Here is a 25,804-nt window from a genome sequence, read left to right on the forward strand (position 1 = left end):
ACGACCAAAAAATGCCTTTGTCGGGCACTAGGTGTGTTTAATGCTCATGTTAAGGGGTTTATATTTTCTGAAAAAATGTAAATCTGAGTTGCTCCAACCAGGGTTTGAATTTGTGAGGTTGTGGCTGGAATCAACGCACTGAGGTTAACACTCTCCTTTTGGTATTTCAATACTTCATGGGTAAAACGGCCTGCTGCAACTGATAACTTAACGCAAGGTGCAATATCTGTTTTATTACTTCTAACAATCCCCTGCTCTAAACATATAGTGGTTCACCTGTATATCACAAATGGTGAACACATATGCCTCTTTTGAACATGTTGTTATCTATGTCATCTGTTTACACTCAAAGGCACCCTCAACTGTAACTAAGAGCCACACCAGCAATCCATCCAACAAAACAAAAGTGCAACCCTTATGGCAGTCGTGTGCTATGCAATCAAAGCTGAATGGCAACCAAGATATAATAGAAAGGCAAATGAAACTATTCATAACATTTAAATGCTTTATTATTATTACAATCAACATTTAATCAAAAGCAGATAGACAATCAGGCGCCTGTACTTTGAAAACAAAGCACTTTCCACAAACTGATATAAACAAACTTTTTGAAACACAGACATAGGTGGATGAAAGCAAATGAATAAAGACAACAGAAATACTTCTGCTTAAGATCACTGGGAAGTGATTGACCGTGTCTTGGCAGTCAGAAGTAATATGCGAGTTCTTAAAAACATTGATTGGTGTTTAACCCATGCATTTGCCTACCTTGGTTATAACTTTGAATCAAAGTATCAGGTTCCATGCCACTGAATGTGATAGCATGCCACTGAGTGTGACAATTTATTGTTTTCTGTAATTAATGCCCTGTAACATGCAGGGCAAATTCAGTTTACATCTAAGGGTACTGCCAAGGGTGCCGTGTGCTTATAGAAGCAGTCTTATGAACAAGTTGGAACTGACAGACCATGACATTCATGCCCAACTCCACGGCCGGCCTGAAAACTAAAATATGATCAGACACAAATCTTCAAACCAAGACCATGCTGTAGGAGGACATGACTAAAATGGAACAGAGGACGCTTTTGTGTTTGGTCCACTGTATGTCGTCCCACACTCAAGCAGCTCCTTAGCCTGCCACCGACATGGGAAACTCCAGAGCGGCAGAACGGCCAGACCTACCCTGCCGAACTCTCAAAGACGTTATTTGTAGAGTAGTGCCTTATGGCTGAAAAGAAATGACGTTCTTAAAGCCATCATGTCAACATCATTCATCTACAGAAGCTTTTAATGTTAACAAACTTAATAACTAACCTCTCTAAATGACAGCTTAAAGGTATGAGGTGCAGACAGTTAAAGTAAGGTGGCAAAAACATCAACGATTGGCAAACAAAATCAGCGTTTAAAAAATGGTAACATCCATAGCTCATTACCTACAGCCCCTCGTAGCCTTAGATTGCATGCACAGAAATTCCCTAGTTTGCCAGGTAAGGATGAGGCGGATTATCAGTTCTTGGAAGAATCTGTTTTGAAGTTTACATCATATGTGACCTCGTAGCCATCATTGTACATATACAGCTTGTGGTCATTAGGGTTGTAGCTCAGACTCTGCACCGTCTCCATCATCTTGTCAACAGAAATGCTTAACGTGCCCTCCTGACCTATATTGGTATCGTACATATAGAATATCTCCTCCCTGCGGGTAGTCACTGACCGAGTTGCGTACATCACCCCGCAGATCATGAAGGCATTGGATGCTGATCGTTTGTAAAGGGTGGTGGTCCAACTCTTCTCTAGAGTCAAGGAGCTCGGGTTCAGTTTACCAATGACAATATTCCCAACACTCTCCTCTGTGGCGTAAATAACCCAAAGCCCATATTCATCAGCAGCAAAGTCTATATCCTGGTAAGAGACATCAGCATAGGAGAAGCGGTTATTGAACACTGCTTGAGGCAAGGTCTTGCATTGCTCTACACTGCTCTGTACATTATGTGTGCAAATGTCACCATTGGTGTAGCGGTTGAAGTATAGAGTATTATTATACATAATCATGCCACCACCCTGCCCATAGTGTTTAGTGAGCTGCTTGTCGGTAGGAGTTTTATACAGTAATAAGTCGTTTAAGGTAGGATAGACGCGTAGCATTTTCACAACACGACCATCTGTTTCAAGTGGAGCTACCCAATATTGTTGTTCCTTGCTTGTATTCAGAAGTGAGTCCTTGCCCCATGCGCCGTATCGGTAGCTGAAGCCTCTCCAGTTCAGCTGCACCACGTAGGGTTTGCCTACACTTGCGAGGCCTCCGTGGTCGCAGGTACCTAATGAAATATACAAAGACCATGAAACATGGTTGTGGTACAATATAATGAGCAAATTCTACTGGCCACATCTGTCATTTGATTCCAACATATTCAATTAGCTGGTGAATTAAGCAAGGAATCTTATGTAAAATCTATTTCTTTAGCAACAAAACACACCACTTCTCAATGGGATTCCGCATTCAACTGTACCACTGACTTCTTTGGTAGATTCATAATGTGGTTCCATAATGCTAGAGGGCTCCTTATCCAATCCAAACTTTATGGAGGTTGTGCTCTTCAAGGGGCGTAGGACATTTATCAAGGCCACTCATATAGTAAAGGTCATTACATTACCTTGACTGTTTTCCTTGTATTATAGTTGGAAACTGCAGAAACTGTAGCACTATGATGGCAAATCAAAACTTCGAAAGCAACACTTAAAAATTACTTACTCCTGATAATTTGTTTACAAAATAAATTGTGTGAAAAAGGAACACCTGTTATAGTGGTTGTTCCCAAAATATATTGAAGTAAGGACGGGATGAAAGTGCCCGGTAAGTTAGGACTCTGTGGTTAAGGGTACTGGGTATAGGGCATATGCTGAAAGCATTAAGGTTCTGGGGTTTAAGGTTGAGGGAATAGTGGTGGGTTACAGAGTATAGAGTTAAAAGTTAAGGGGTTCGGGTCATAGGTTAAGTGGTTGAGGTATAGAGGTTAGGCATTAAGAGACTAGGGTTAAGGTTTGGGGTGCACAATTAGCTGTATAGGGGTTAAGAGCATAGAGATACGCCTTAAGGGTGTAGGATTAAACGTCCAGGTTTATGGGTTTGGTTTTAGGAGTTTAGTTATAGAGGTTATTGATACAGGGTTAAAGGTTCAAGGTATAGGGTTCAAGGTTATAAGGTTGTGAGAATAAGTGGATCTAAGGATTGCAGATTAAGGGTTTGGGTAATTATGTTAAGGGTTTGGTGTAGAAGATCAAAGTTTAAGGGCTGAAGTGTAGTTTTTAAGAATTAGGGGTATTTCTTCAAGGGTGTAAGATTAAGGGTTATGGGTATAAGGTTAAAAGTCTGGTGTATAGGGGTAATGGTTCTGGAGTAACGAGTTAAGGATATATGGTCAAGTGTTTTGGTTATAGGGTTAAAGAGTTAAGAGTTAAGCATACAGTGCTAACGGGGATTAGAGCAATATGGTTAGAAGTTAATTGTATAGAGAATAGTGTTAGGGTTATAGAGTTAGATGTAGGATTAAGGTTTTGGGCATAAGGTTAAGGATTTGTTATTCAAGGCGTTATGGGTAAAGGGACAGCCAATATGAAGTTAACCTCTATGATTGCACTGGCTTAGTGTCACAGTTTAAAACAAAATACTTAATTTGTGATTAGTTAATGTGTGTGTGTGTGTTATCAGCATAAGAAAAAGCAAATCTAAGCGCTCCTTTTAACAGTTAGTGCATTTAATTTATTTCAGTGAAGCAAACTTCACTTTTGAAGTGATGTAATTACAAGCATGAAAAATTAACTGATGCAATTCCTAAGTAATAAATGTCAAATAGATCCGGCTTGGTATTTATATGTGTGAGGATTTGGGTGTTCCATATGGTATGGCTTTTCAGCCTTACTGTGGAATACACTCACAAAAACTGCCTTGGGTCCAGTTATGCTTGTTTGAACAAACTTAAGCTCAACTCTGGGTAGATATAGCTTTGTGCAGCAGGGCTTGCACAAGGGAGCTTGGGCCAGATGTACAAGGATTTTTTCTTGTCGCAAACGGCCTGGTTCACAGAATCGGGCCATTTGCAACAAGAAAAAAGCATTTTGCTATGTGTAAACCCTCGTTTGCAATTCGGTAATCTATTTAACCAATCACAAAATAGATTTGCGTGTCGCTATTTGGAAGGGGTGTGCAGAGGGCGTCACTTCCAAATAGCGAGTCACAGGGGGATGTATGATTGTTTTGTGACCGCAATTGCGGTCACAAAGCAATCACAGTTAACACCAATTTAAAATTGAGGGTAACCCATTCGCAAACGGAAAGGGGTCCCCAAGGGTCCCCTTCCCCTTTGTGAATGGATGCGAACATATCTTTTCCAGAGCATGCAGTGGTCTGTGGGACCACTGCCTCCTCTGAAAAAATAAAACTGAAAGGTTTAATTTTTCTTTTTGAAATGCATCCCATTTTCCTGTGAGGAAAATGGGCTGCATTTAAAAAAACCTGCTTTATTTAAAAAGCAGTCACAGGCATGGTGGTCTGCCATCCCCACCAGGACACCATCCCTGTGAGTGCAGCCATTCCCAATGGGTCGCAAATTGCAACTTACCTCATGAATATTGATGAGGTAGGTAATTTGCGACCCCATTGGGAATCACAAACAGTGTGAGTTACACTGTTGTGCATTTGGATTTGCGACACACAATTTGCAACTCACAAATAAGTCGCAAATTGCGAGTCGCAAAACTCACGGTCGTACATCTGGCCCTTAGTGTAAATCATTTAACAGTACCAAATAATGAAATAAGAAAGCCACACAACATGCAAGAAACACAGCACTGATTTATAAAAACAGATTATATTTTCATGAAGTTTTAGATTTCAAGATGAGAAAAATCCAACAGAGCGTTCTAGATATACATATTTTTAAAGATTTGTCACTTTTTAACTCAAGAGTAAACAAGCATTGGTCAATTTGAAGTTTGCAAACATTTGAAAACTTTGTAAAGTATTGGCTACTTCATCCAGGCTTGGGTGACCAAATATGAAAGAATGGAGGGTTGGGGGGGGGCATGACCAACGGGGTACATTTAGACAGTTACCTGGCCACCAGAAAGTTTTCCAGTCCCAAACTTTACTACACAACCACCATAGACTTTAATGGAATGATGCTGGTGCTGGGGATACAGCATGGAAAGATGCTCAAATATGCCCCAGTTGCTGCGCAGTTAATGGGTAATGGGGGAAGAACCTTTGTGGTGATTTCTCAGTCCAGAGGTCGTATGGGCGACTTTGGCTGCAGAGGTCAGGGTTCCGCTAAGTTCTCTTCGAGACAGTACTGCTGGGGTACCAGTCTCCCCTCTTGGAGACTCCTGTTGTAGTAATGACACTGCTGGATTTTGGGCGGAAGCACCACCAAGTATGGGGGAGTCTGATCCCACACTGTGTGACAGTTGTCGGCCTAACTCTTCCTGCTAGCTAGCAGCACCTCACCAATATCAAAGGTAAGAGTGATTTGTGGCAGCCTTTCGCATGATACTTAGACTCATCAGGGAAGGTGTGATGGAACAGATCGTACCCGTTTCTCTCCGTTACACAAGTCTCATACATGCACAGACAAAACAGAAACAAGATCTTGGTTCAATAGGTTTAATTGAAGCAACTGCAGTGTATGTAAAAAGGCATGAATTGTGATTATGAGGATAATGAAACACAACATAGTACAGCAGTGAACAGAAAAGTGAAATAAAAGAAGAGACCCACCATACTGGCACAATAGCGTGTGTAACATCTCTACCTACACTACTAAATTGCTACATGAGAGCAAGCAGCGGTGGTAGCCCCAATTCGCTCTTCTGGGCCCAGGAGTGAAGCCCATCCCCCATACCTGTGTTCTGAGGTAAAGAGGTCTGTTAGCCTGCTGGGAGTCCTCTTATATAGACAACGAGGAGACAAAGGGTTTCATCACTTACTGGGATGAGGTGCAGCATGAGAAGGCATGCTGGCTGGAATGCCCCCTCTAAAATGATATGGGCAGTTTGATGTTTTAGAATAGCATAGATGTTGTTCTAAGAACTGCCCTCATATGACAACACATATTTTTCTGTGTAGAGGAGACAATGCCCACTTTGCATCGGCAATACCAGGTAAACATCATTTACAGCCTTGGGTTGAGCATAAGATGAAAATGCTGTGCAAAGGCATGAATAACAGATTTTGTATGGAAGATCAACTGATAAAAAGAATCAAAACAGCCCCAATAAAATGAAGCTTTGCTAAAACAATAAAAGGAATAAAAGAGAAATATAACTAGGTGAGAGGTCACAGGCCTCAGACCCAGGGCTAAATAACGTGCCAGTGTAAATGGTAAAATAACCCAGTGACAGCGGTCATAGCAAAATCTTTTGCTGGTGGCTAGTGTCCTTTTGGGTGACCAATGTGGGCTCTGATAACACTCCCTGGTCTGGCTGACTCGGATGCAACTTTTGGTCATCAAAGAGGTCTCTTGGGGCACCCAGCGGCAGTTAGTGGTGATTCTCTGAAGTGGTTACTGACTTGCCAGATTGGGCTTTATCAGCTCTTTTGACCCTGGAACCGGGCACAGAGGGTCAGCCAATTGACCCTTGGAGTCGATGGTTTGGTCTGGGGCACAACGTTTTCCTGAGCCAGGAGCCACATGCACAGTCCTAACTTCGCTAGCCCAAGGTGCAGCAGGTGCAACACAGCAGATGGTGCAGCCTTTCTTTGTTCAGTCCAAGGTTCTGCAAGGCAGTCTTTCTTCGTTCCTTGATGCTGTTCTGATGTGATCCGAGGTTCAGGGTGCCAGGGGTGTTTTTTTATCCCAGGAAAGTGCCCTGAGGGGGTAGTTCGGTAACTAGCCAATGGGCTACCAGGTCCTCTCCCTTTTGGTGATGCATTTTTGACAATGTGTGGCACGTAACACTCCCACGGGGCCCAATTCTGCCCACTCTCAAGATGTTGGTACCCTTCCTTGGCTATTAGGAACTTGGTAGCCCATCCTAGAGGTTTGGCTACTTGTGGGCCACACACCAAGGGAAAAACTAGTTTGGGCACTGGTTTCCCTTCTCTCTTCCTGTTGTCAGCCATCTGTTTGAATGAAGGGCAGCCCCTTAGTGGTGTCATCACCATTTTCTACCAAAGGCAACTTCCCCTTTGAAACTCACCATTTTGGCTAACACCCTAAGCGGCTTGCTTCAAATTGGAGGTAACACCTTGCCCTGCAGAAATCTGCTTTTGTTTCAAAGACTGAGAGTCATTCATACTACTCCCTAGTCGGGCAGAAAGCTGCCTTTTGGTCAATGCCCATGTGAGGCTACTGGACCAACTGAGTGACAGGGTGGCAACTTTCTAAAATTTGCATTACTTTAGAAGTGACCTGAAATTCAACATAGGCATCAGGTCAGGCGTAATGCCACACTTCATTTAATACCTTACAGTACCCAGTTAGGTAGCTCCATTAAGAAATTAGGAAGGCTGGGGTGGCAGTAGGTAACACTGTATTAGCCAATGGGGCTACTAACTTTTCTAAAGCAAATCAACAATTTAGAGGTATTTCTGCTAAGACATATATAAAAAATACATATTCTACTTAATAATATACAGCTCCCTGCGATAGGTCTCTATAGGCTTTCCTTAGGGGAGACTTTTATATTTTGGTGGCTTTGCTATACCTTTGAATGGCAAAGTCAAACTAGCAGTGTGATCACTGCTCTTCCAGTCTGCAGTGGCAGGCTGGGACCCATCTTCTACATTGTCACACACAGGGTGGCATAATCAGTGCTGCAGTCCTGAGAGGACACTTATGAAATGTCCTTCGTTCCCTGTGTTCCATATACTAGGCACTTAAAAGTAAGTCAGCACTTCCCAATGAGGATAGCCAATTTCACATATACTTTGTAAGGGGTTAGAACACTGACACTGAGGTCTGGATAGTAGACCCCAGTGCACTCTCTGAGTTGAAAAACTAGCAGCATCACTTGAAAAACATGAGCAGAACTTGCAGAGTTTTACTCTGCAGAACTCACAGAGATTTACACCACTGAATTCCGTGGAGTTCAGTAAAACCCACACAGCCATGCAAGGTGGCATTGCATGATCTAGTAAAACCCAGTTAAGGGCTTGTATAGCCTTGCAATGCCTTGCTTGATGCAACGGCAACACACGTCCTTAATAAATTTGGCTCAAGGTCTCTCCAAAGTCAGCTCTCCTATGGGGTTCAGTCCTCAGGAGTGAGCTGAGCTCTCATGGAATGAGGACTCCTTCTGTTTTTTGTGTCCCCAAAGCAGGAAAACAGGGGATCAAGCACTTGACTATTGGAGAGTAGCTTCAATCCATGGGAAGCAGCAGAATTCAGGAGTCCTTTAGTCCTGGGTTGAGTCCACTTCTTCCAGCAGAAGTCGGAGTTCCAGGTCGAGGAATATTCTCAGAAGGTGGTGGTTGAGGTACCAGATTTATCCTGATCACTAACCAGTAACTGGTGTAAATTTATCACTCAGTCCTAACACTCTTCGTGCAGTACCCAACCTCCTTTTACAGCACTTCCTACCTGTTATCTCTGTATGATTAACCAGATGCCTATTTTCCAACATGGCAAAACCCTACAGCCACCAGGCAGACCTGCCATCAGCTTCTTAGCCACATCCCTATTTGGATGAGTTCTCCTCCCACCTGAGAGGGTCTACAATTGGTCTCTCCCTTAGTGTGCAAGAGCCTAGATGTCTAGGAGGATCCAGGGAATTATTAGGGGAACCCTTCACAGGTATCTCCAGGTCAAAAAAGGCAGTGTTAAAGCTGTCTGTCATTCTTCCAACTGTTCTTGTCCACTCACAGGTAGCTGATACCTGCTCGGTAGTCAGAAGTTTACTGCTGTCTATTTGTTCAGGGCTCAGAGGTAAGCTATTACCCTCTGAGTCAGAAATGTTAACTCTCTCTGCCAAGGACTTGTATACTAGCCCGGATGGGTCTGGGTGCCAAAACTTCTTTTAAGTCCATTTTGGCTCAGGCAGCTCAACATACATTTTTACAAAGTTACTTTTCCACTCATATTATCAAAACTCTGATTTTACCATGAAAGATGATTTTAAAGTTTAAGTGAGAAATATGTTTGCAGCACCTGCATAGCATTTTTCTATGCTTTTATATAAAATAAATATTTTATTCCCATCTAGGCCTGTTCTATGAAAAGCCTAGCAAACCCTAAAGAGTGAGATATCTTTTGGGTTTTAGTTCTCTGGGAGAACACACTGTACTCAATATGTATTATGCTCTATTTTTATAAAATAGCACATTCCCTATGGGTATACACGGCACACATTAGGGGTCACTTCTGAATATATAAACATAGGCTTTCCCTGTGCGGCAAAGCATGTTTCCCACCACCCACCCATGTGGGAAGCACTGGGGCTCCCCCTGACAGCCCCTTCACATGTCACCTCAGAGGTTCGCAGCACATCTGCTTCCAATGCCTCCCCCACCAGTTCCCCTAGTGATTCAATGACATAAGCACTCATGGTGCATATCTGTCATCAACAGGCAATGGGGATGTTGTTTGCTTCCTGTGTGTCCAGGAAGGAGGACTCTTTTTGGGAAGTCCTCCGAATGGGAGGTTTCGGAGGTCCAACAGACACCAGGAGAAAGGAAAGAGTTTTTTCCTTTCCCCCAATGTCTTTCTAAGGTGTATTCCTGTTGCTGGACTTCTGGAGAGCAGTGATCACTCAGAAGGAATGCACCCACTAGACACCAGGAATTTCTTCTTGGTGCAGGGAGAAGCCCACTGGGCAAGGGTCAGTCCTTATATTTGGAACAAAAGATTTGGTCATTTCCCTCTCCCCAGGGGCAGGTCAGCCATTTGTTTGGCTGCTCTGCCACAAGAGGGGTGGAAAGCTACTAGACACCATGGAGATTATTTATGTATGTTGGGGAAGAATCTCCTTAAGCAAGGGTTGCTCCCAATTTTAAAAATGGCATCTCGTTTGTTTTCAGCCACCTACAGGCCAGATCAGCAATGTTTCAAATAATCTACTCCTGGCAGTGTGTATGAACTGCCATTTTGCTGGTGCTATGTGTGAACTGTTGTTGGCTGGTGGTGTGTGTGTCTGGTGTTTGACTGGTGGTGTGTGAGAACTAGCATTACAAATATATCAAAATGCCAATGCATATGAGTATAATTTCAGGGGGTACACTGGTAGGGTAGCATGTCCACATGCTCACACCTATTTACAATGAAAGCATTACACCTATGACTGCTTGGAGTCAGGCAGACGAAGTGTGCAAGCCTGTGCACATTGTAGACTACAACAGATGTAGAGTAGATCAAAGGTGTGAGTCTTCCAAAGTCATACATCTGGTGCACAAATTTGGCTGTTCATTTGTGTCATTTGGCATACTTCAATGCTTGTAACATTGTTCTCCAGATTTCAAGATGGATTATGTACAGTTACGGCAGCCTGTAATAGGCAGCCTTCTTGAAGTTGAGCAGGCAGAGTCGCTAGAATTGGAGTGGTGGAAGATGTTACTAGATTGAAAGAACCCCACTTTCTTGAATACATTCTTTCAACACCCAAAAAATACATTCCTTTTCTGATATGTAGAGCCTGTGTCCCAAGAGGAGTATAAAAGGAGAGTTGTATGTACTGCCATGAGAGCCATTCTAATCCTAGCCTATGTGTGTCCACATGTTTTAAGTTTAACCAGATGCAGCTCAATTATGGGAAGCAACCATTAGAATAAAATGGAACAGACTGTGGTCTGTATTGCCACTGGTGTAATAATAGCCTCCGCAGCCTCTGCAATGCTAAGTGGAGCCCCACTTACACCTGAATAGGATGAGCTCGGCAAAATAGGCTTAACAACCCTGTATTGTCAGTGCAGCCAGCTAGGAGCCAGGGCCGGGCAGACAGGAAACTCCTAGAATTTCAAAGGATCCTTCTGGAAACTTCTCCCAACTTCTAGGAGCAGGGCAACAGGGTATATAAATAAGGCTCTCATACTTGCTCTTCACTACTGGACCTGCGGAAGGACTTGTAGGAGGCTGGCCAAGTTTGTAGTTGGTACTTAAGGTACTTACACCCTATACCAGGTCCAATTATCCCTTATTAGTAAAATATAGTCAGTGTCTAGAAGCCAGGCTCTCTAGGGGTAGTTTGGATGAGCAGCAAAGGCCTAACTAGGAGCCATGCAAAGCTCATGCAATACCACTGTAGTCACGCAGTACTCACAAACATGAAAGAAAATACTCAGTGTTACAAAAATAAAGGTACTTTATTTTAGTGACACAAGGGCAAAAATACTTTGGAGACTATAATCCCTTAGGCCGTAAATAAAATACACAATGTATACACTAGTATCCAAAAACAGGAAAATAAACAGTTAGAAAACAGTGCAAATAGTAAAAATCACAATAGTTAGAAATAGGCGTAGGGGGAACACAAACCCTATACTAAAATAGTGGAATGAAAAAGTCAGTTTCCCACCTAGGCAAGTGTAGTGCGTAGAATGGCATTGGGAGGGTAGGAAAACACCAAAGGTAAGTAGTAGAATCCACCCCAGAGCCCAGGAAAGCAGGAGTAAATCACAGTAAGTTTCCTAGAACACACAAGAACATGTGATAGAATATTTTGCAAGAACCTGAAGAGACTGCAAGACACCAACGATGGATTCCTAGACCTGAAGACCTGTGGAAGAAGGGGACCAAGTCCAAGAAGCACTGAAGAGTCCAGGGAGACCAGGAGCCCCTGCTAACCCGGATGAAGGTGCAACAGAGGAACCACCGGTGAGGAACATCAGCGAGATTTGCACCCAAAAGACAGGTGCAGGTTCCTGGTTGGTGCAGAAGATGTTCCATGCCGGATGGATGAATGCAGTCTGGTTTGCGTCGCTGGATTCTGCCAACAAACCTTGGCACATGCAAAGCACACGGTTAGCAGAGAATGGCGCTGCCCAGGACCAGGAGGGACCTGGTGGCCTCTACCCACACGGGGTACACGGAGACCCCTCAGAAGACCAGGCAGCATGCAAAGGAGTCTCACAGCCCGGAGATAAAGAAGGTGCAAATGGAGGCCCACGCAGCACTACACAAAGGGATCTCAAGCCGCCGGAGAGCCACTCAGGAAGCTGTGCATCGCAGGAAGGAGTACTGGGGGCCGGAGTTGTGCTGTGCACATAGAACTTTGTGGAAGGTCGCACACAAGCCTTGGCAACTGCAAATCAGGTGGTGCATGGAGCTATTGTCTTGCGTGGGGAGGCAAGCCCTTACCTCCACCAAAGTTGGACAGCTGGAAGTCAGGACCATCTGGACCACTTCAGTACACCACCCGTGATGCTGGATCCACACACTTCATCAGAAGAGAGGACCTAAGCCACCGGTCATCACTGAAGAGGGGTCCCTGCTGAAGCAGGGAAGTGACTCCTTCACTCAAATGGAGATTCCTTCATTCTTCTGGTGCAGGCTGAAGACAGGCAGTTCAGTCCTGCTCTGGCGCGAAACTGGACAAACCAAAGGGAAGTGACCACTCCCCTGTCCATCACCACCCTGGGGAGGTGCCCAGGGCTCCTCCAGTGTGTCCCAGACCTCTGCCATCTTGGATTCAGAGGTGTTGGGGGCACACTGGACTGCTCTGAGTGGCCAGTGCCAGCAGGTGATGTCAGAGGCCCCCTCTGATAGGCTCTTACCTCTCTTGGTAGTCAATCCTCCTTTCTTGGTAGCCAAACCTCCTTTTCTGGCTATTTAGGGTCTCTTCCCTGGGGTATTCTTCAGATAACGAATGCAAGAGCTCACCAGAGTTCCTCTGCACTTCCCTCTTCGACTTCTGCCAAGGATCGACCGCTGACTGCTCCAGGACGCCTGCAATACCGCAACAAAGTAGCAAGACGACTACCAGCAACATTGTAGCGCCTCATCCTGCCGGCTTTCTCGACTGTTTCCTGGTGGTGCATGCTCTGGGGGCTGTCTGCATTCACCCTGCACTGGAAGCCAAGAAGAAATCTCCAGTGGGTCCACGTAATCTTCCCCCTCCTAACGCAGGCACCAAAAGACTACATCACAGTTCCTCTGGGTCCCCTCTCATCCTGACGAGCATAGTCCCTGGAACACAGGAGCTGGATCCAAGTGACCCCCACAGGCCAGTGATCCTTCAGTTCAAGTTTGGTGGAGGTAAGTCCTTGCCTCCCCACCTTTGACTGCAAACCTGTGTACTGCGTGATTTGCAGCTACTCCGGCTTCTGTGCACTTCTCCAAGGATTCCTTCATGCACAGCCTAGCCTGGATCCCCAGCACTCCATCCTGCAGTGCTCAACCCTCTGAGTTGGACTCCAACGTTGTGGAACCCTCCTTTTGTGACTCCGGTTACACCAATCTTCTAAGTGTCTGCTCTGGTACTTTTGCGGGTGCTGCCTGCTTCAGCGGGGGCTCTCTGAGTTGCTGAGCGCCCCCTCTGTCTGCTCCTCCAAGGGGCGACATCCTGGTCCTTCCTGGTCCCCAGAAGCACCCAAAAAACCCCACCACGACCCTTGCAGCTAGCAAGGCTTGTTTGCAGTATTTCTGCGTGGAAATACTTCTGCAACATCCAGCACGCAGTGGGACATCTTCCATCCAAAGGAGAAGTTCCTAGCCCTTTTCGTTGTTGCAGAATCTTCAGCTTCTTCCACCAAGAGGCAGCTTTCTTACACCTTCATCCGGGGTTTCCTGGGCTCCTGCCCACCCTGGACACTATCGCTAATCTTGGACTTGGTCCCCTTGCCTTGCAGGTCCTCACGTCCAGGAATCCGTCTTCAGTGTTTTGCTGGTGCTTGTGGTTCTTTCAGAATTCCCCTATCACTACTATTGTGTCCTTTTGGGGTAGTAGGGTAACTTTACACCTACTTTTCAGGGTCTTGGGGTGGGGTATCTTGGACACCCTGACTGCTTTCTTACAGTACCAACGACCCTCTACAAGCTCCCATAGTCTGGGGTCCATTGGTGATTCGCATTCCACTTTTGGAGTATATGGTTTGTGTTGCCCCTAGACCTATGTTCACCTATTGCATCCTATTGTGATTCTACATTGTTTGCACTACTTTTATTACTGTTACATACCTGTTTTGGGTTTGTGTACATATAACATGTGTATATACTTACCTTCTAACTGAGGGTACTCACTGAGATACCTTTGGCATATTGTCATAAAAATAAAGTACCTTTATTTTTAGTAACTCTGAGTATTGTGTTTTCTTATGATATTGTGCTATATGATATAAGTGGTACAGTAGGAGCTTTACATGTCTCCTAGTTCAGCCTAAGCTGCTTTGCCATAGCTACCTTCTATCAGGCTAAGCTGCTAGAAACACCTCTATTCTACTAATAAGGGATAACTGGACCTGGCACAGGGTGTAAGTACCACAAGGTACCCACTGTAAGCCAGGCCAGCCTCCTACATTGGTGGTGCAATGGTGGGATAAGTACTTGCAACTGCTTTACCACTTTGTCATTTGGTGCTTTTCATAAGAAAATCTTATATCAAATAGTTCAGTATATGTACATTTAATCAAAACTGTTTACTTTTACACTTTAAAACGTTTGACAAAGTTTCTGAAAAGTTTTGAAAACTTCTAAAAGTTTTCCCAAAGTTTGAAAAAGCTTTTCTATGTGCTTTCTAAAATTCTAAAACTTTTTCTCTCACTATCCTTAAACCTTTTCTAATGTCTGTTGTAGAGCCCACTCCCAAAACTGTTAATGCAACATATGAGAGTTTAAACTACAAAAGTTTGAGGGGTTTCCTGCCTGGAAAGAGGTTTAGGTATAGGTAAGAATCCTACAATAGAGTTTCTCTTTAACAAGCTCATTGTACATGACCAGTACCAGTCTGGCCCATCTCATGAGAGGTTAGAAAATGGGGAAGCTTCCCAGTCAGACTCAGAGGGGGTCCATGAGGAAGCTGGGGAGGATTCTTACAAGGTCCTGCCCCCTAGTAGGGCACCTAGTGACACTGGTAGTGTTAGAGGGTCCCACACCAGTAGGGCATCTTTCACCGCTAGATGCAAAGTTACTAGAGTCCAGACAGTTAGGGACAGGTCCCCTTCTGAAACTTCCCACATTTCCTCTGTGTCTAAACATTCCCAACCCACCCACCCTGAGGATAACTTGATGGAAAGGGAACTCAGAAAGCTGAGGGTAGAAGAGACCAGACTGAAGCTTAAACAGCAACAACTGGCCTTAGATAGGGATTCCCTAGACATGGAGAGGGGAAGACAGAGGTTGGGGGTTAGCTCCCCATAGTAGCAGCAGCAGTATTTCTGATAGCAATCCTGTTAGAGAGCAAGATTCCAGGAATCTGCACAAGATAGTCCCCCCTTACAAGGAGGGGGATGTCATTAATAAGTGGTTTGCTGCACTTGAGAGGGCCTGTATGGTATAGTTGGTCCCTCAAAGGCAGTGGGCTGCTATTTTGTGGCTATCTTTCACTGGAAAGGGTAGGGATAGGCTCCTTACTGTCAGAGAAAGTGAAGCCAATAATTACAAAGTTTTGAAAGATGCACTCTTGGATGGATTTGGCTTAACCACTGAACAATACAGGATTAAGTTCAGAGACACCTGAAAAGAGTCTTCTCAAGAATGGACAGATTTTGTGGACTGTTCAGTGAAGGCCTTGGAAGGATGGTTGCATGGCAGTAAAGTTTCTGACTATGAAAGCCTGTACAATCTTATTCTGAGAGAGCATATTCTTAACAATTGTATGTCTGACTTGTTGCACCAGTACCTAGTGGACTCTGATCTGACCTCTCCCCAAGAATTGGGAAAGAAGGCAGACAAATGGGTCAGAACAAGGGCGAACAGAAAAGTTCATACTGGGGGTGACAAGGATGGCAAGATGAAGGATGGTAAGTCTTCTGAGAAGGGTGGGGATAAAAGTAAGCATTCTGAGTCTTCATCAGGCCCACAAAAATCCTCTGGGGGTTATGGGTCCAAATCCTCTTCTAATAATCAGAATAAGCCTTGGTGTTATTTGTGTAAAGTCAAAGGCCATTGGGCAAGTGATTCCACTTGTCCAAAGAAAAACACCGAACCTCCCACCACCACAACCCCTGCTGCAAATTCTAGTGCCCCTAGTAATAGCAGTGGTGGTGGGAAATCTACTACTAATAGCCAATCCAAGGGTGTAGCTGGGCTCACTATTGGCAATGTAGTTGGGGTGGTCTTGTTAGGGAGACCACAGAGGCTGTTTTAGTCTCTGTTGGTGGAATTGATTTTGCCACCTTGGTTGCTTGCCCCCTTAATATGGGTAAGTACAAGCAACTACCCCTAATCAATGGTGTTGAGGTTGAGGCCTATAGGGACACAGGAACCAGTGTAACTATGGTGATAGAAAAACTGGTCCACCCTGATCAACACCTACTTGGTCAGCAGTACCAAGTGACAGACGCTCATAACAACACTCTTAGCCACCCCATGACTGTTGTGAATCTCAACTGGGGGCGGGGTGTTACTGGTCCAAAGAAAGTTGTGTTAGCCACTGATTTACCTGTAGACTGTCTACTAGGAAATGATTTGGAGACATCAGCTTGGGCAGAAGTGGAGTTGGAGACTCATGCAGCAATACTGGGCATTCCTGGGCAGAATTTTGGTTTGACAAAGGCTCAGGCCAAGAAGCAAAAAGGACAGGGTAACTTGGATCCTGGAACAATGGACCAAGTGCTCCCTAAAGCTAGAGGTAGAAATGGTAAATCCCTACCCACTATCCCTCTCTCTACAGATGATTCACCTTTTGAGGAAGAGGAATTCTCTCCATGGGCAGAATCTACACCAGAGGAGCTGGCAGCAGACACTGCTGAGCTTTTGGGTGCTGGGGAGCCTGCCAGGGAAGAGCTGAGTGTGGCACGGCAAACCTGTCCCACATTAGAGGGTCTCAGACAGCAAGCTGTCAAACAGCAAAATGGGGATGTCAGTGACAGTCATACGGTGTATTGGGAAGACAACCTCTTGTACACAGAGTCAAGGGACCCAAAGCCTGGAGCTGCCAGGAGATTGGTCATTCCCCTGCAGTACAGAGAGTTTATTCTCACCCTAGCACATGACATTCCTTCGGCTGGACATTTGGGCCAGACGAAAACTTGGGAAAGACTTTTCCCCTTGTTTCACTGGCCTCACATGTCAGAGGACACAAAAGACTTTTGTAAATCTTGTGTAACCTGCTGAGCCAGTGGCAAGACTGGTGGCACTCCAATGGCCCCTCTAATTCCACTACCAGTGTTTGGGGTGCCCTTTAAAGGGTAGGGGTTAACATAGTTGGGCCCCTTGACCTTCCAACTGCTTGAGGCAATAGATTTATCTTGGTGGTAGTGGACCATGCCACAAGATATCCTGAAGCCATACCTTTAAGGACCACTACAGCTCCTGCAGTGGCAAAGGCCCTCCTAGGAATCTTTTCCAGGGTGGGTTTTCCTAAAGAGATGATGTCAGACAGAGAAAGCAACGTAATGTCTGCATACCTAAAAGCAATGTGGAAGGAGTGTGGTGTTACCTACAAGTTCACCACCCCTTACCATCCACAAACAAATGGTCTGGTTGAGAGGTTTAATAAAACACTCAAAGGTGTGATAATGGGACTCCCTGAAAAACTCTGGAGGAGATGGGATGTCATGTTACCTTGCCTCCTTTTTGCTTACAGGGAGGTACCCCAAAAAGGAGTGGGCTTTAGCCCCTTTGAACTCCTCTTTGGGCACCTGCTCTTGTAAAGGAGGGATGGGAACAACCTTTAAAAGCTCCTAAACAGGACATAGTAGACTATGTACTTGGCCTAAGATCCAGAATGGCTGAGTATATGACAAAGGCCAGTAAAAACCTTCAGGCCAGCCAGGAGCTGCAAAAGCAATGGCATGACCAGAAGGCTGTTCTGACTCAGTACCACCCAGGACAGAAGGTGTGGGTATTGGAGCCTGTGGCCCCAAGAGCACTCCAAGACAAATGGAGTGGACCCCATCTCATTGTTGAAAAGAAGGGTGAAGTTACCTATTTGGTAGAGAGAGCCAGGAGTCCCCTTACGGTGATTCATGTCAACCGCCTGAAACCCTACTATGACAGGGCTGATCTCACCCTGCTCATGACAACAGATGAGGGACAGGAAGAAGAGAGTGACCCTCTCCCTGATTTCTTCTCCACCACTGAAGCAGATGCCTTAGTGGAGGGAGTAGTTTTAGCAGATTGTCTGACTGCAGAACAGAAAGACAACTGCATCAATCTCCTAAGCCAGTTTTCAGACCTCTTTTCACTTGTACCAGGTACAACATCCTGGTGTGAACATACACTTGACACTGGAGACAGCCTGCCTGTCAAAAGTAAAATTTATAGGCAGCCTGACCATGTCAGGGACTGTATTAAACAAGAGGTGCAGAAAATGTTGGATTTGGGGGTGATTGAACCTTCTGAAGGCCCCTGGGCTAGCCCAGTTGTGCTTGTACCTAAACCTCACACCAAAGATGGAAAGAGAGAGATGAGGTTTTGTGTAGATTACAGAGGGCTCAATCAGGTAACCACAACTGATGCACACCCTATACCCAGGGCAGATGATCTCATTGATACACTGGCTTCTCCCAAATATCTTAGCACTTTTGATCTAACTGCAGGGTATTGGCAGATTAGATTGGCAGAAGATGCTAAACCCAAGACTGCATTTTCTACCATTGGAGGGCACTACCGATTCAGAGTAATGCCCTTTGGTTGAAAAATGCACCTGTCACTTTTCAGAGGTTGGTGAACACAGTCCTGCAAGGGTTGGAGGCTTTCAGTGCAGCATTTCTAGATGATATTTCTGTCTTTAGCTCAACCAGGGATGATCACCTGGTCCACCTATGGAAAGTTTTGGAGGCCCTGCAAAAGGCAGGCCTCACTATCAAGGCCTCAAAGTGCCAGATAGGGCAGGCAAAAGTGGTTTATCTGTTTACCTGGTTGGTGGAAAACAGATTGCACCACTACAGGGGAAAATCCAAACTATCATGGATTGGGTTCCCCCTACAACTCAGACCTAGGTGAGAGCCTTTTTAGGCCTCACAGGGGACTATAGGAGATTCATCAAGAATTATGGCTCCATAGCAGCCCCTCTTAATGATCTCACTAGCAAGAAAATGCCTAAGAAGGTGTTATGGACAGCAAGCTGTCAGAAAGCTTTTGAGGAGCTCAAACAGGCCATGTGCTCTGCACCTGTCCTAAAAAGCCCATGTTACTCCAAGAAATTCATTGATCAAACTGATGCATCTGAATTAGGGGTAGGGGAAGTACTATCACAACTGAATTCTGAGGGCCAGGATCAACCAGTTGCTTTTATCAACAGAAGGTTGACCCCTAGAAAAAAGCGTTGGTCTGCCATAGAGAGGGAGGCCTTTGCTGTGGTCTGGGCACTGAAAAAGTTGAGACCATACTTGTTTGGTACTCACTTTATTGTTCAGACAGACCACAACCCTCTACTTTGGCTAAAACAACTGAAAGGTGAAAACCCTAAATTGTTGAGGTGTTCCATATCTCTATAGGGAATGGACTTTACAGTGGAACATAGACTTGGGAGTACCCACTCCAATGCAGATGGACTCTCCAGATATTTCCACTTAGACAATGAAGACTCATCTGGACAAGGCTAGTCTTATTGTCCTTCGTTTGGGGGGGTGGGTGTTGTGTAGGAAAGTACCATCTTGCCTGGCATGTTACCCCCATTTTCACTGTATGTATGTTTGTTTTTGCCCTTGTGTCACTGGGATCCTGCCAGGCAGGACCCCAGTGCTCATAGTGTGTGCCCTGTATGTGTTCCCTGCGTGGTGCCTAACTGTATCACTGAGGCTCTGCTAACCAGAACCTCAGTGTTTATGCTCTCTCTGTTTTCTAAATTTGTCACTGCAGGCTAGTGACTAAATTTGCCAATTCTCATTGGCACACTGGTACACCCATTTAATCCCCTTGTGTATGGTACTTAGGTACCCAGGATATTGGGGTTCCAGGAGATCTCTATGGGCTGCAGCATTTCTTTTGCCACCCATAGGGAGCTCAGACAATTCTTACACAGGCCTGCCACTGCAGCCTGAGTGAAATAATGTCCACGTTATTTCACAGCCATTTTTGCACTGCACATAAGTAACTTATAAGTCACCTATATGTCTAACCCTCACTTGGTGAGGGTTGGGTGCCAAGTTACTTAGTGTGTGGGCACCCTGGCACTAGCCAAGGTGCCCCCACATCGTTCAGGGCATTACACGTGTGAACTATACATAGGTCACTACCTATGCATAGCGTCACAATGGTAACTCCGAACATGGCCATGTAACATGTCTAAGATCATGGAATTGTCACCCCAATACCATTCTGGTATTGGGGTGACAATTCCATGATACCCCGGGTCTCTAGCACAGAACTCGGGTGGTGCCAAATTGCCTTTCCGGGGTTTCCACTGCAGCTGCTGCAGCTGCCAACCCCTCAGACAGGATTCTGCCCTCCTGGGGTCTGGGCATCCCCGGCCCAGGAAGGCAGAACAAAGGTTTTCCTCTGCGAGAGGGTGTTACACCCTCTCCCTTTGGAAATAGGTGTGAAGGGCTGGGGAGGAGTAGCCTCCCCCAGCCTCTGGAAATGCTTTGATGGGCACAGATGGTGCCCATCTCTGCATAAGCCAGTCTACACCGGTTCAGGGATCCCCAGCCCTGCTCTGGCGTGAAACTGGACAAAGGAAAGGGGAGTGATCACTCCCCTGACTAGTACCTCCCAGGGGAGGTGCCCAGAGCTCCTCCAGTGTGTCCCAGACCTCTGCCATCTTGGATTCAGAGGTGTTGGGGGCATACTGGACTGCTCTGAGTGGCCAGTGCCAGCAGGTGACGTCAGAGACCCCCCTCTGATAGGCTCTCACCTCTCTTGGTAGCCAATCCTCCTTTCTTGGTAGCCAAACCTCCTTTTCTGGCTATTTAAGGTTTCTCCTCTGGGGTATTCTTCAGATAACGAATGCAAGAGCTCACCAGAGTTCCTCTGCACTTCCCTCTTCAACTTCTGCCAAGGATCGACCACTGACTGCTACAAGACACCTGCAAAACCGCAACAAAGTAGCAAGATGACTACCAGCAACATTGTAGTGCCTCATCCTGCCGGCTTTCTCGACTGTTTCCTGGTGGTGCATGCTCTGGGGGCTGTCTGCCTTCACCCTGCACTGGAAGCCAAGAAGAAATCTCCCGTGGGTCCACGGAATCTTCCCCCTGCTAAAGCAGGCACCAAAAGACTGCATCACAGGTCCTCTGGGTCCCCTCTCATCCTGACGAGCGTGGTACCAGGAACACAGGATCTAGATCCAAGTGACCCCCACAGTCCAGTGATTCTTCAGTCCAAGTTTGGTGGAGGTAAGTCCTTCCCTCCCCACGCTAGATTGCAAACCTGTGTACTGCGTGATTTGCAGCTGCTCCGGCTTCTGTGCACTTCTCCAAGGATTCCTTTGTGCACAGCCTAGCCTGGGTCCCCAGCACTCCGTCTTGCAGTGCTCAACCCTCTGAGTTGGACTCCGACATCGTAGGACCCTACTTTTGTGACTCTGGTTACACCAATCTTCTAAGTGCCTGCTCTGGTAGGTACTTCTGCGGGTGCTGCCTGCTTCTGCGGGGGCTCTCTGAGTTGCTGAGCGCCCCCTCTGTGTCCTCCTCCGAGGGCCGACATCCTGGTCCCCAGCAGCACCCAAAAACCTCTACCACGACCCTTGCAGCTAGCAAGGCTTGTTTGCGTTATTTCTTCATGGAAACACTTCTGCAACATCCAGCATGACGTGGGACATCTTCCATCCAAAGGAGAAGTTCCTAGCCCTTTTCGTTGTTGCAGAACCTTTGGCTTCTTCCACCCGGAGGCATCCTTCTTGCACCTTCATCCGGGGTTTCCTGGGCTCCTGCCCCCCGACACTATCGCGACTCTAGGACTTGGTACCCTTGCCTTGCAGGTCCTCACGTCCAGGAATCCTTCTTCAGTGTTTTGCTGGTGCTTGTGGTTCTTGCAGAATTCCCCTATCACGACTATTGTGTCCTTTTGGGGTAGTAGGGTAACTTTACACCTAGTTTTCAGGGTCTTGGGGTGTGGTATCTTGGACACCCTGACTGTTTTCTTACAGTCCCAGCGACCCTCTACAAGCTCCCATAGGTCTGGGGTCCATTCGTGATTCGCATTCCACTTTTGGAGTATATGGTTTGTGTTTCCCCTAGAACTATGTTCACCTATTGCATCCTATTGTGATTCTACATTGTTTGCACTACTTTTCTTACTGTTACATACCTGTTTTGGATTTGTGTACATTTAACTTGTGTGTATTACTTACCTTATAACTGAGGGTACTCACTGAGATACTTTTGGCATATTGTCATAAAAATAAAGTACCTTTATTTTTAGTAACTCTGAGTATTGTGTTTTCTTATGATATTGTGTTATATGATATAAGTGGTATAGTAGGAGCTTTGCATGTCTCCTAGTTCAGCCTAAGCTGCTTTGCCATAGCTACCTTCCATCAGCCTAAGCTGCTAGAAACACCTCTATTCTACTAATAAGGGATAACTGGACTTGGTACAGGGTGTAAGTGCCACAAGGTTCCCACTAGAAGCCAGGCCAGCCTCCTACAGTCAGAGTTTGAGGTTTGCAAGGGATTCTGGGTAAAACAAAAATCTGGTGCGAGCTACACAAGTCATAGTCATAGTCAATTGTACTTCATAGTTATTTGAAACCTTTAAAACAAGCAAAGCACTTCAGATTATTCAGCATACAGAATTAAAAGCACCACATTATAGAAACGACAATGCTAAATTCAAGCCAGGAACAATTTAAACTGAGCCATTATTTGAAAGATAATAAAGTGCAAAGTGCATTTTTTGGTTGATGCCACATAAAACAGGATGGACCTTTGACTCAGTTAGAAAAACAATGTGCAAAGTACACAAGGCCAGGTACCGTTATGAGGCTTGCAGATCCACATTTCGGCACAAGAAAAAGACATGTTACATGATTATCTTACTCCTAAACTATCCCAATGCAGGACCAGGCAATGTAATTTAAAAAGTACTAGCGCAAAGAAATAATTTTAAACAAAGACATGTTATAGAAACACTAAACAGCGCCCGGTGCCAAATATGGTACAGAAGAATTTGAACATTTAAAAGCAATGTGAAGTGCACAATTATGACCATGGGGGACGAGACAGTATGCAATTTATATATTCTCACTAAAGTGCAGTGTACAAGAAATGCCGATTCATGAATAAACCCGGTACCGTTTACAACAATCTATACAGACTGGTTATTTAAAAGCAATGTGCAGTGTGCAATATTGACCACAGGAGATGATACAGTAAGCAACATTATGACCGTGGGGGACTGTACCGTATGCAACGTCTATATTCGCTAAAGTGCAATGTGCAAAGTATGCCGAAGACATAAATAGACCTTGCCCATTTGCAGCATACTGAGCAAGCAGTTTCGGTCTCAATACTTGTAGGATGCTGGCCTGGTTTGTAGTGGGTACCTTAGGTGCTTACACCTTATACCAGGTCCAGTTATCCCTTATTAGTGAAATGTAGTCGTGTTCTAGCAGCTTAGGCTGATAGAGGTAGCTATAGCAGAGCTGCTTACGCTGAACTAGGAGGCATGCAAAGCTCATGCAATACCACATATAGTTACACAGTACTTATACACAAGTAAAGACAATACTCAGTGTTACCAAAAATAAAGGTATTTATTTGGGTGACAGTACCAAAAATATCTTAGAGACAATACTCCTTCTGGAGGTAAGTATTATACACAATATATAGACTAGACAAGTAAATAGTCATAGAACAATGCAAACAGTAGGAAATGCTATAGAATGCAATGGAAGAAAATGGGTCTAAGGACAACACAAACCATATACTAAGAAAGTGGAATGCGAATCACAAATTCCCCCCTAGACAAGTGTAGTGTGTGCATAATCGCTGGGAGAGTAAGAATACAGTAAAGGTAAGTAAATTACCCCACTCCAGAGCCCAGAAAAGCAGGGGTAAAGTACAGCAAGTTTCCTTAGGACACACTACACCTCGTGATTGGGATTTTGCAGCAACCAACCAATTCTGCAAAGAACAACTGCTGGATTCCTGGACCTGAAGACCTGCAAAGGAAGGGGACCAAGTCCAGAAGTAAAAAAAAAGTCCCAGGAAGGACAGGAGCCCCTGCCAACCCAGAAAAGGGTGCAAAAGAAGAGTCCCTGGTTAGTCGAAGACTGCAGGAATGCACCCTAGGAAGATGCCAGCGGGTTCCTGCATGATGCAAAGGATGTCCCACCACGTGAAGATTGTTGCGGATAAGTGTTCGTGTTGGAAGTCGCCAACAAGACTTGGCTACAACAAAAGTGCATTTTGCATCAAAATGGCACTGGATGGACACAGGAGAGACCTGGGGGCCTCAACTCTGTGTGAGGAGGGAGCGGGGTCTCTCAGCACTTTAGAGAGCCCTCAGGATGCTAGGCAGCACCCCCGGGAGTCGCAGGAGCTGGGGACAAAGGAGGTGCAAAATGTGGAAGATACAGCACAACAAAAGAAGGTCCCACTCCGCCGGAGAACAACATAGCGAGCTGAGCGTCACAGGATGGAGTGCTGGGGACCTGGGCCAGGCTGTGCACAAAGGAATTTTGCAAATAGTGCACGAGGCCTCAGGAGGTGAGGAAGAAGACGCAGTACACAGGGGTACCGTCGCTCTCAGGGAAGGCAAGGTCTTACCTCCTCCAAATTGCGTCAGCAGGACCTCAGGACAGTCTATGTTGATGATGTCCACCCTCAGTGTCCTTAGGAGCATGCTCATCACTGTGAGAGGAATCCAAGTGTACCGGTCGTCTTGGAAGGTGCCTGCTGAAGCAGGGTAGTGACTGTCACTCCACTGGAGATTTCTTCTGCCCTTCTGGTGCAGGATGAAGACAGGGAGTCCCCAGAGCGTGCACACTGTGGAAACTGTTGCAGTTGCTGACTTGGAGCTGAGGTTGCAGAAGAAAAGTATCTCTTGTGGATACTTTGTTGCAGTTACAGCCTTTCTTGGAGCAGGCTGCGGTTGATCCGAGGTCAGAGGATGCTGAAGTTGTTGCTGATGATTCCTGAAGGAAACTTACAAGCAGAATCTGAAGAGAACCTACAGGTGAGACCCTAAATAGCCCTGAGAGGGGGTTTGGCTACCTTATCATGTATGGATCTATCAGGAGGGGTCTCTGATGTCACCTGCTGGCACTGGCCACTCAGAGGCCTCCAGAGTGCCCCTACACCTTGCAAAGCAAGATGGCTGAAGTCTGGGACACACTTGAGGAGCTCTGTGCACCACCCCTGGGGTGGTGATGGAAAGGGGAGGGGTCACTCCCATTTCCTGTGTCCAGTTTCATGCCAGAGCAAGGGACAAGGGGTCCCTGAACCGGTGTACAATGGTTTATGCAAGCAGGGCACCATCTGTGCCCTTCAAAGCATTTCCAGAGGCTGGGGGAGGCTACCCCTCCCCAGCCTGTAACACCTATTTCCAAAGGGAGAGGGTGTAACACCCTGCACTCAGAGGAAATGCTTTGTTCTGCCTTCCTGGGACTGGGCTGCCCAGACCCCAGGAGGGCAGAACCCTGTCTGTGAGGTGGCAGCAGATGTAGCTGCAGTGCAAGCCTCAGAGAGCTGGTTTGGCAGCAGTGGGGATCCATGGTGGAGCCTCCAGGATGCATGGAATGGGCTTCCCAATACCAGATTTGGAATGGGGGACAATTCCATGATCTTAGACATGTTACATGGCCATATTCAGAGTTACCATTGTGAAGCTACA

General features: G+C 45.8%; 1 protein-coding gene across 1 annotated transcript in view; it reads right to left on the reverse strand.

Moving 5' to 3' along the window:
• Positions 1-510: 510 nt before the first annotated feature.
• Positions 511-25,804, reverse strand: part of LOC138258676 (olfactomedin-4-like) — a 111,007-nt gene continuing 85,713 nt past the window's right edge. Inside the window, exon 5 of the mRNA XM_069205981.1 lies at positions 511-2,318. Within this exon, the coding sequence (XP_069062082.1) occupies positions 1,507-2,318 (812 nt within the window). The 3' untranslated portion in view covers positions 511-1,506. The remainder of the gene's footprint in view (positions 2,319-25,804) is intronic.

Source organism: Pleurodeles waltl, chromosome 9 (genome assembly GCF_031143425.1).
Source record: "Pleurodeles waltl isolate 20211129_DDA chromosome 9, aPleWal1.hap1.20221129, whole genome shotgun sequence".
In the NCBI taxonomy this organism is placed as follows: Eukaryota; Metazoa; Chordata; class Amphibia; order Caudata; family Salamandridae; genus Pleurodeles; species Pleurodeles waltl.